The 12,217-nt window shown below is 40.9% G+C and overlaps 1 protein-coding gene across 1 annotated transcript in view; it reads right to left on the reverse strand.

Annotated features, from left to right (window-relative positions):
- The window catches only part of LOC307234379 (CUB and sushi domain-containing protein 3-like), a gene marked incomplete at both ends in the record, with an annotated part of 277,445 nt that overhangs the window by 168,858 nt on the left and 96,370 nt on the right, over positions 1 to 12,217 (reverse strand). Inside the window, 5 exons of the mRNA XM_080006075.1 lie at positions 2,505 to 2,626; positions 3,476 to 3,600; positions 6,746 to 6,833; positions 9,522 to 9,599; positions 10,977 to 11,089. Of these exons, the coding sequence (XP_079862201.1) occupies positions 2,505 to 2,626; positions 3,476 to 3,600; positions 6,746 to 6,833; positions 9,522 to 9,599; positions 10,977 to 11,089 (526 nt within the window). The remainder of the gene's footprint in view (positions 1 to 2,504; positions 2,627 to 3,475; positions 3,601 to 6,745; positions 6,834 to 9,521; positions 9,600 to 10,976; positions 11,090 to 12,217) is intronic.

Consider the following 12,217-nt stretch of genomic DNA (forward strand, 5'->3'; position numbering starts at 1 on the left):
AACATTGTCTATATTTTGGCCACAGAGAGAGAAGGGCATAGTGTATTTCGGTCCGGTAAACCCCCGCATCCAAAGGGTGCTACAAACAATTGTCAGAGAGAAACGAACAAACCGGCTGTGTCGTGACTTCGCAGTCGCATTAGAGCGCAAATACAATATTGATAAGCAATAGCGGTCAGATGGAATTTTAGAATCGCTGTTGGCCAAAAATAATTGCCTGTTCATGTGCTGCCCGTATGTATCTTTCTGTCCCAGCTCTATCTGTCCTAATCATCACCAAGAGCACAAATGGTCACAAATCATAACATATACAGTGAATCACCAGTTATTACAAAAAATCCAATTGCATACAGTACAGACCTTCATGCTGTGAAATGTGAACATTTATGTCAAAAAGCCATTTGCGCATCAATGGTTGCAATGGTTGAAGCACAGAATTTCAGTTCTTTGCAAATATATATAAACATACACACACACACACACACAACGATAGATATTGATATAGATATAAACTACACCTAAATCTTAACTGGGATATATATAATATATATATATATATATGTGTGTGTGTGTGTGTGTGTGTGTGTGTGTGTGTGTGTGTGTGTGTGTGTGTGCGCGCGCGCGATTTAATAACATTTGTATTTAATTTTATAAAATTACAACATTTTAAAATGCAAAGAAAAATGTATGTAACGTTTCCAATTCAGTTCTGTTTTTTGCTGAACATTGCTTTACATTCTGCACGGTTGAAAGCAGTCTAACGAGTTGAAATTTGGCTTATTGCAAGGAAAATAGGATGAGATGGGCTAATGAAAGGCTACTCATTTTAATTTGTGAAATACGGTCTATGCTGTTTTTAAAGGAACATTATCACCACCAGTAAAACTTGGCAATAATTGGCAACGGCAGCTCTGTTGTGTTGGTAAAACACAGTAGAGGGATCGGGAGTCAGGCAAACACTCCATATTTATGTTTCAAGGGGAAACAATGCATTCGTAACACATACAGTGTGTTGATGCCAGCATAAAAAAAAGAAAAAGATAAAAAAGAAAGAAAAAAACACAAGATGGGGAAGACGGGCCCATCTGCAGCATCGCACATTCTCGCCACAGCCACACACAAAACTTTGCTCAGAATGTAAACGTGCACATCATCCTAATTCAAATTCAAACACAGTGATGGATATCGTCACACTAATGGACGGGGGGAAACCATTTCAAAAGAATGGATTGTTTGCCTGTCATGCAGCGGGGTACTGCGGGTGCTCGGCTCCAGCATTCACCGGTCCTCGTGAGTTTTAAATGATGGGGGGGGGGGGGTCAGGTTATTCGTTGTTAATTAGCAGCCTGACAATAACTTGACACCGTAGTAAATAACCCTCACCGGTTGGAATACCAATCGATGGCCAGATGTTATTGCAGGAGAGCAGCGATAATCATTAGGGAAGCGGCACCAACCTCTTTGCTTTGTGGAATAGCTGATCACATTTGATCATTGCATCCCTTAGTTCCAATTTCCCCCGGACGAGCGGTGGAGACCGCTTGCCAACAACCGACTGCCGATGTTAGCCGTCAGATCGGTAGCAGATCGGAATTCACAACAGATTACACGCTACTTTATACGCCAATGACAAGAGAATTATCTGCCATTTTGGGTTTAAAAATGTATAGTATAATATTAAGCATGTACACTTGTAGAGAAGTCTGTGGCCGTGCATCCATTAATCGGTAACCAGGAAGGCAATTCCTGGATAAATAATGCGGCCTCCGTAGAGGACAGTATTAAAAATGTTAAAGGATGAAAGTTCAGTCCTTTAGAGACCAGAGAAAAAGCAAAAAAAAGAAACCAGCACATTCACGTCTATGTCTAACGAATGAGTTGCTGCTAGTCTATGCTAGTCTATAATAACACAACTGGTACATTTAACCATCGGCGACTAAAGTCATCCTGGGATTTCCTTCATAACTGGACGAATTTATCAGGACATAAAAAAACAACTTTGTGTATCATAATATGTGCTGCAGACAGAGACCGTTTAACTCTCAATGTTTTTACCGTATATTCCCTTTAGGTGGTCACGGGCGATAATGACACACACCTAATTGGCCTTCGCGCCGGATGAACTGACTCAAACTCCATCGTAATTGCAGCACACATCAAAAGCAATGAAATGCAAACGGCTGGACATGAGGTAGACGGCAGAAGTATCCCAAGAGAGCCCGGGGCTTTCATGTGTGCCTAGTCATCACGGCGGCAGTAAAATGCTGTAAAGCAGAACTAAACCGCCGCGACGCGAGACCGAAGCCCCTCAGCGATGCGGTCTAGATTACGCAGGTAGACCCCCCCTCGGATTTGCTGCGGGACACCATGTTCGATCGTGCCCCCGTTGGATTACAGGATCATATGGTGCTCATTATGAAACGTCAATACTCAAATAAGTATCCCGGAGGTTAAAAACCTTTTGGAAAAGAGTTTTTTTTTTGTTTGTGTGTTGCGTTTGTTACCTTATTTGGATCGCTGGCCGTGATGATCCACACACACTGGGAGTTGCTCTCGTACTGGATGGGGAAGTTGGGGGACGTGAAGGTCCCCGAAGGACCCAGGAGATTGGAGCCGCATGTTTTCACTGCAGCGGGTCAGCCATAAACAAACGTGAATTTCAAGACATAAATCAATGTTGATTTTCAGATACTTTGAAATATTCCTTCCTACCAGATTGCCTGAGTGATGCTTTACATACATCAGTATGTCCATCTCAATCGACATACTGTATCTATGTGCATGGCCTAAAATACTATATTTGTTGACAATGTGTCTAATGTAAAAATATATTTTTATTCAAAGAATGTAATTGAGTACTGTGCTGTCATTGTGTATAACATGTGACATCCTAGCTGCCAAGCCAGCCAATGAGATTCTCCTCCGTTAACCTGTGATACACCCATCATACACCTACCCCTGTTATCATGGACTAAAATTGTTTTGATTGTTTTCAGTTCATGGTTGGAGTTCATTTATTTTCAATCTTGTTTCTTTATCTTCTAAAAAGGGCATAGTTCATTCAACAGCTAGAACAAAAATAAATAAATAAAAATCAAAAATTCAAATCCGGAGAGGAAGGGCTACACACGTAATTTCGCAATATAAATTCAGGGCACTCTACAGGTAAACAAAACAACTTCTGCGCCATATTACGGCAAGACAATAGCGTAATATTATGTCTGCGCTAATAGACGGTTTACTATTGGTGTTCAAATTAATCAAGTTTAAAATGTGCTCTAGGCTTTACCAAAACAAAGCCTTTTTCTTTTTTTTTCATTTTTGTCTGTTTTAAATGGAAAATGTTGAGAGCTGCAACCAAGGCGTTCATACATAATTAACGGTACTGAACTATCCTATCTGCACGAAGCCTATATATCCAGAGGAGCTGCCTTAATCAAACACGCTTTATTAGCTGCCGAGCAGCCGTGCTCACCCTTGCAGACGGGCCTGTGGTCGCTCCAAGCGGCGAAGACCTCGGCCACGCGCTGGCAGGTAATCGTTTTGGAGCCCTGCAGTACGTGATCCTCATCGCAGGTGAACTGAGCGGTCGCGCTGATGCTGCCGAGATAACAAACATTATGAAAAAATAAATTAAATTAAAAAGCAATCAATTCCAACTCCAACAAGCTCAGAGGTGCACTCGGCATGTATTAATGATTCACACCGCTGCATCTTTTAACACGTTTGTATTGGATCACATTGATGCACTCCATCATGAATTAATACATTTTGTGTTATACCAGAAATATGGATAAAAGAAAGGACAAAGGGAAGGAACTAAGCAAATAAGGAGCTTCCGACATGGAGATGCCAGGAAAATCACCTCAGCTTTTAAATCCTAAATACTACTCATGAAAGCAGTTTGCTGCTTGGTAATCTGATTCATCCGACTTAACATCACCAAACAGCGGAAATAGCATTTATTTGAGCAAAAATTATCAAATAGACAAAAGATTAAAACAAGGAGTTAAATAGAAGAATATAATGCATTAAGGTGATAGGGCGATATATACAGTAAATTAATTGAAACTGGAGTATAATTTCTGACATGGCATGTGTAACCGACCTGACACATTATCAATCGCTCGTAACTTGTCAAATTAATTCATTTGAAGAGTTGTATTTACCAATCTTGCTCACACTTTTGTTCAAAATTTTCAAACAAAACAGACCAAAGTCAGGCGTTAATAATAACATAAACAAAAGTTTCCAGCGACCCTCACACTCCATGAACTGGTTCAGCAGAGGTGAAACACGTAAACACTTCAGAGTGGTGTTATTTTATGAGCAAGTGTGTCGTTCCAATTGTAAATCCTCAGCAATTGAAATGCATCATAACTTATTGTGCAATGCATACTGGGGCATGTGATATGTGGGACATGAGGAACGTGGATTTCTCTGTCAATATGAATGTCTCTGGTTAGAGAAACAGACTATGTAGAGCAGTGATCCTCAACCTTTTTGATAACAAGGACCCTCAATTTACATGTGTTAAGCCACGGATCCCATTTGATAAGATTTTGTCTCCAAACTGAGAAGGTTTTTATTGTTAGATATTATTTAGTCCAAAATTCCACACCTGTCGATATTCTAGTTAGGGAAATAAAAGTGAAATTGTCAGTAAAATAGCCATTATTATGCATTCTCTAATGGTGCCAAGGTCTTGCAAATGTGATAACGGTGAAGTTTAAATATTAATCATTTTGCTGCAGACCCCTTGGAACCTCTTGAAGTTAGCCCTGGATACCCAAACCTCAGGTTGAGAATCACTGATATAGACCACCAGAACTTACTGGGGCATCCACATCATTAGCTCTGATGTTTTTCCTTTAAAAAGGTCATATATTCTTTTCCATTTCAGGTCATTCCATAACGTCTAATAATCAAATGTATGCGTTGTTTAATTGCTGCAAGAGAGAATCTCTCTTTTTGGTGGGTGTTGCACATTTTTTGCATGGCCTGACCTTGTAGGACTTAAGTTAGTGGTTAGTCTATGTAAATATGAAAATTCAGAATCTCGCTCAGACTTCCAGCCAAACCTGATTCCCCTGGTTGGTTTTTTTTTTGCCATGTTTTCTCCCCCAAATAGGACCACTGTATAAATTACATGTTAGAATGATTTTCACATTTTCAGCCCTATTGAGACCCTTAAAACAACACAACTAACGAAGCATTTGGGAAGGCTTGAATCAAATGATATGTGGGCCCTTTAATTCCAGTGGAAACCAGTGCCTTCTGCACATGAGCCGAAATAAGATAATATGTAACATGCTCAGATGCAGCACCAACTGTGCACTGTAGCAGAAAACAGAACAAGTGGAGTCCAGTGGGACACAGCTTGAGAGACCTCCAGACTTCAAAAGAACAAACTGCACAGTGTCTTAAGGACTGCTGGGGAACCCATTGCTCTGCATACTTCTTATATTTTATTTTTGCTCCGAGACGGGGTTTCTAGAGTGTCAGCACCTACTATTTTCAGGTTTTGTTTTGAAATGGAGTTTTAGTCCGAGATCCCAAGAGAACTCCACTACAGTTTGATTAAGGGATGAAAGGTTCAGCTCTTTTTAGAGACTCGGCCCATGACTCGATGAAAAGATTTGTAAGATGTTTTTCGGCCCTTCATATGTTCGATTCAGTTGGTTAAAGTTGCGGTCAGAGTGGTTTGTTGCTGAATTACGAATGGAATACAGGAAATAATTTAATTAGGCGGAACAATGCAACCCATGGAACCCCAAACTCGAGCCTAATCCCCTGAAAATTATAATTTCTTTGTGGTGTAGGGATGGTCTGGTTTGAGCAGCCACACCTGATCCCAATCACCTCGATCCAGGTCAGGTGTGGCTGCTCAAACCAGATCATCCCCACACAACAATCTTATAAGAGAAATTCAAAGTGTGAATCATAGAAATAATGTACTGCTCAAACAAACGAAACAACAACCCTCTTTGCCGGAGTGACTTCCAACTCCCAAGTCATTTAAAAGAGTTGTTTGCAAGTCATGCATCACTAGTTTTCTAACGGTGCAAACAAATGGCAAAACAAATGGACCAGAATGATACAAAACGATTGTAATATGCTCAAATAACTGCAATCAGGCTAATAAATAATATTTGTGCAGAAATGTGTCCGTGGTGGATATTCAAACGCAGCAGTTCTGCTCTTATAGTATGGAGATTCTCTCTCTCGCTCCCTCTCTCCCTCACCTTCTGTCTCCCTCTCTCCAACTGTGCTAGCAGGTGTGGATTATCGGTGATCCAATATTCACAGAAAAAGTTAATTCATAATAAATGTCAAGCATCAACCGCAGAAAATCTCAACTACACAATATTTGTTCTAGCCAATGCGTGGCAGAGTATGGCAACCAAAACTGGATGAAATGTTAAATGCTATTGGCTAATACAAGAGGAAAGGTCATATCAATAATGTCTACATATTTTGCATATGTGGATGGAATAACAAAGGCAATATGGATCAGGATAAGTCTGCAGCTCACCCCTCTGACAAATGTACCAGGAAATTGGTTTCATATTGCCCCACTGCCGCTACCCCCAAAGATATGTCTGGAGCAATGGAATCCAGGGTTATTCTGCAGTTTACTACCAAACGTCATTGCAGCTGGATGGATGTGTGATCATCTTTCTCCACGGACCGGTGCCTCAATCTGAGCCATTTTGCATTTTTGCCGGCCACAAAATTGACTCACCTAAAGTTGGCGCCGATCCGTTTCCCATTCTCGGGCTCTCCGGGGTCCGGGCAGTAATTAGACACCTGCTTGATTCCTCCTTCGTTCACTGGGAGAGAGCAAGCGTGAGAGAGAGAGAGAGAGAGAGAGAGAGAGAGAGAGACGTCAGAAAGTTTCCATCAAAAGAAGAAGAAGAAGAAGAAGAAGCACCTTGGCTTCCAGAGTTTCAGAGAAATATTTCCTTTTTGTGTTGTTTGGATGAATGCTGCACTAACAAAAATATGGAATTCCGGGAATCTGGTGGTGACCAAAGTGCAAAGTAGTTAGTGCCTCAAAAGCCCAAGAGTATTTTCAGTTGCCAGTTATTTTATCGTGGCGGGTACACATAAGCTTTTCAGGTGTTATCAGAGTAAATGTGAATCCTTTCCCTCTAGACGAACTAGAAGGAATATATCTGGGCCCCGAAAGGGAAGTAAGAGGATTAAATAACCTTAAACTACATTAAAGGAGCCACAATAATCAGTCAGCGGGACTCTCAATACATACTAATGGTTTAAGTAGCCGAGATAAAGCCTCCTGGATAGAGTGAAACCTATAGTATCTGAAAGTCTAAAAGTTGGCAGGGTAGGCAGGGCAGGCATAAAAAAAGCCTCTGTCTCCGCCTTGCGACATTTTTACAGGAATTGAAAATTTTAGAATAGGATGTGAAAATCTGTGGAAAACTGCAATACTGCAACTTTGCATCAACATCACAGATACACAATAGAGCCTTGAATATGTAATAATTAAAACATTAAAACATGCAAAAAAAAAGACCTTGAGACTTTTCTCTCAAGTTAATTTACAAAGCTCTTCGAATTAGAAGTTCTAGCTTAGAGCCCCAGAAGTTTAGAAGTTAATTGTAGTAGGTTAGAAGGTTGTTGTTTTTTTGGTTTGTTTTATAATGGGGGAATTTACATGACAAACACACACAGGGCAGGTTGTTTCCATCAACTCACGCTGCATTTTAATGTTGGAAAATAAATTACAATCCTCTGCTATATTGTGTGCTTGGGAAAAGCAAATGTGCCGCCTATGCAGCGGGAAGGTTCTGGGACGACTGAGCTGATAGAATTTACTCTGGATGTGGTAAACGCTCATCTGCTTTGGCTATTACTGTGTGTGCATCACATACAGGACACAGGCCCGTTTATATGTTGTAAAGGTTTTGTGGTATCTCTTGGGAATTTTGTCCGATTTGCTTTCCTCTGGAGCGTGCGCCACATAACATCCAGTAACATGGTCTGATCTAGATGTTCATACAGTGATTGAGGGGAGATGGGTCGCAAATACAGCAGCAAACACCATGAGGGTCGTATGGAAAATGAACCGTTGTCTGGTTTACTTCACGTGCATTTCAGTCTTTTTCAGCGGATGTGACAGAAATTACTACTTCAAATGAGGAAGAGCACTGCATGCTTAATGAAGCTCTAAATAGCTATTTTCAAACCAATGTCTTGACAGTTTTCCTCTGGTCAGATACTCTCACTGTCGCAATGTTGCTATTTAAAAACAACTATATGGAGCTAATTCGTGAGCATTATTCTTCCTCATGTACCAGTACCAGCACCCTGATAGAGATTATTGTGGTGTGGTTTAAGCAGCCACAACTGTCTTGGGTCTAGGTAATTGGGCCCAGGATCATGGTGGCTGTATGCCTGTTACTCATTTGAGTAATCAATGAGTAACAGGTAAAACCCCCGTCTCCCCACACACACAGGAGAGGAGAGCTTGCCATGACATGTTGTCCATCTGCTCCCTCTTGTTCCACCTTGCCCACTCTCAAGAATAAAACTGGTACTTTTCAAACCTGCCTGTGTCTCTGTGTCGGAGGGCCCTCAAAATGTCAAATGGATGGCTTGTGGCAGGCCATACCGCCACAATGTGTCCCTTCCCCACCCTGTTTGGGTGCCATTGTGGCAGATCTGACTGCCACAGTTTTATTCTGGGAGTGGGAGTGGGCAAGGTGGAACAAGCCTGGAGCAGATGGACATCATGTCATGACAAGGGCTTCTCTCCTGTATGTGTGGGGATGGGGTTTTTACCTGTTGCTCCTTGATAACTCCAATGAACAACACGCGTACCTGACCACCCTGATCCTGGGCCCTATACCTCGATGCAAGACATCTGTGGCTGCTTAAACCACACCACCCCCACACCACAATTATAGTGTGTGTACTTTCCTTTTTGTATTTAATCTGATGGATATACATCCTTCATCCAAGCCATTGATACACCTGCAAGGCCTGCTGAAGTAGGCTGTAGTGTACATGACTTCCCATACAGACCTGAGAGCTTTGGCTGCTGTCCGTAGACTACGTTTTTTCCAATTCAAGGTCCCTTACACTAAAGGTCACATGTGAAACCACATAATGATCACATGGCGTGACTTGTGATATTTCACATTTACCCACATGCCGCCACATGTGAAATGCAACTGAGAATATGTATTTTTGGAACAAATTGGATGTGATAACACATAAAAAAAGCACATGTGAAAGTGACAACATGTGATCACAAGTGAAATCATGTGACTTTTGTAAAAAAATTAAAAAAGACTGCACTTCTGCAAAATCTAGTACTGTAATTTGTAGCGGCCTTTAGCAAATGATGTCGCAAAACAACAAAAAAGACCAAAAGAAATAAAGACACAGAACACAATCTCTAAATCAACAATCAAACAACAACAAAAAAGAGATAGAAAGAAAAAAATCAAAACAATGTGAAAACATTTGCATAAGAAAAATAAAAGACTTACTCAAAGAGAGTTTGTTAGTGTTGTCCTTTCCCGGTAATAATTTTACCCCTCTGGATTTAAGCTCTCCAGAGCTTTTCACTGGTTGAAGGCAATAAAAAGAGTTCATTAGATAAAAGAAGTTACAGTATTAGAATGGAGAAGATACAGTACAAGTGTTCCCTTTTCTCAGAATAATTCTCACTCCTGTGATGGGACATAAAAAATGAAAATAAAATGTTATGGATATTGATGTGCGTCTTATCAGACAAGAAGGAAAAGGAGGAGGGTGTTAACCTGCCATGTGACTCTGGCCTGCTGTGACAGTTATGCAGAAACTAAATATGCTTTCCTCTAAATATACGTTTTGCTCGCGGACCTGAGACGTGATGAGCTGTGGTTGGAAACTGATTTGTCCGAACAGATTTTTAATAAAAGTGGGGTCAAGGGAGGTACCACACAGAATCAAAAAGCTGCACGGAGACTACACTTCCGCATAATGTAGAGGAGCAGCACATTGAACACAGCGGGAGTTGGGGGTGTGTGTGTGTCTGGGGGGGTCAGGTGATGCAAGAGCCTGTCATAACTTTGAGTCGTCAACAGAATAGCCAAAAGCAATGGATGATATGTCTAACAAAATGAGGGTTATAGTGTCTTAAGACATAATTCCTTGTCTCTCCACTGCATTTGGAGCCAACTTGATTGCACTGAGGTGGTTCGAATAATATCGGCCTGCTAATGTTGATCTTGTCGACACATTACCAAAATGTCTACAGCTCTCAATAATGCAGCCATCGCCAAATATAAAACTCAAAACGTTTCCCCAGCAGTGGATGTGAACGCTTTTTAAGCAATTATTATTTAATTTGTTGTTTTAAGTTTGTCTTATCTTTGTAAAGCATATTGTGTTTGCCCTGGTATGAAATGTGCTTTATAAAGAAAGTATGACTTGACTTGACTTTATAACAACTTAACATACGTAAAACAACTTTTTGTCTCCCTCCATACATGTTTAGCATCCTTGCAGCCCTTGAAAGGCGCTACAGAAAGCCATTATTATTATTACTACCACAATGGAGGATTCACCGAAAGTGTAAAAAGCCTTTTTTATCGTGAGGTCGCAACTTTTTAATGCCTTATTAAGGAATGCTCTGCAAGATAGATCGATAAATACGACATCCCGATAGTTCATTGTACGTTAAACAGAAGGCTTTGAAAAGCGGGGAAATGGAATATAATATTTATTTAGTCAAATACTTAACAAGGGCCTTTTGTTGTCAAGGGTTTAAAGTAGGATCACTCTTGTTGGAGCCTTTGCGTTTTTCCGAGAGAACAGATTAATGGAACTGTTTGATATGCAGTTTGTGAAGATCAAAAACAAATCATGTTTGGTAATTAGCAAGGTTTTTTTTGCTTTTCCTTGCTCAATTAGGGGGCTCTTCTATTATGATTTGCATCATGTCATGAGTTATGCCTTACCTTGATACTGAGCCCTGAAGCCTTTGTGACGGTGGTTGCTTTCTGTCACAAAATGCAGCCGTAACCAGTTTTTGTTGCTGATGATCGGCGCTGGAATATTCGCTCCGGAGAGCCTGGATGTGGGGAAAAGACACAGAGAAAGAAAACAGAAAACATATCTGTCAATAACACATCTTCTAACTATCGTCGGCAACCCTCAGTTTGGCAGGGTCACTGGAGTGTTAGATGACTAGAATAGACTAGAATGCATGTCCAGTAGATCATCATCATCATCATTCAAGCATAGTTTGAAATTTCTCAACAGATTCAGAACAGTATACGTTGGCCACAAGGGGGCGGATCGCTGACGCTCCATCACAGAGGTCCTCCATTGACTTGATGTGGAGCCAATGAATCTAGCGTCACTTGTGTTCGAGGCAATCTGGGTAAAAAATCAACCTTGCGAAACTTTCAGGTGCGCAAGGTAGATTTCAGATGTTGTTGCATTCTGATGTGTCATCTGAAAATTCTTACCCCAACACAAGCTTTAGTCACGGTACCGAGCGCGAGTACGTGAGGAGCGTTATAGCGAACAGCAGTAAAGCCTCCAAGACAAGAGTAAATCTGAGAGTTTGTGGAAACAGGATTATGATAAGAACGTTAAGGTGTCACATTTGGCCAGTTTGGCTGAAACAGTGCTGTCTCTAGTGTTGAAAAATCGATAAAACAAATCAAACATAAAAGAAATTGCTCAATCTCTATAATAACATGGTCTCGGTTACAGCATGGTACTCTGTAAAGGAAATCTACAAATGAATGAAGGGAAGCTTTCCCTGAAACCAGGAAGAGACCCAACCCAGTCCCCGAGACCCAACCCCCCCCACGACTCTGCATGGCCCTATTTATGGGCCCTTGATCTGAGAGAGACGAGGGGCGAAAGGATGAATAACGGTGGAGAAAATGATGTGTGTGTGTGTGTGTGTGTGTGTGTGTGTGTGTGTGTGTGTGTGTGTGTGTGTGTGTGTGTGTGTGTGTGTGTGTGTGTGTGTGGTGTGTGTGTGTGTGTTGTGTGTCATGAGGTTTATTTTGTTATGTTTGCTGTTTAAACTGATCAGAACAACAGGGCGGAGACAGAATCCAATATAGGACTGGGTTAGAAACTGTTTATCTTGTTTTCTTCTTTCCATCACTGAAACTGCAAATAAATGATAAATGATAAATTAAAGACCAAGTTAAGCATCTGATTTCTCATCATTTTGATG

This window comes from Zeus faber (assembly GCF_960531495.2).
Source record: "Zeus faber genome assembly, chromosome: 8".
Classification (NCBI taxonomy): Eukaryota; Metazoa; Chordata; class Actinopteri; order Zeiformes; family Zeidae; genus Zeus; species Zeus faber.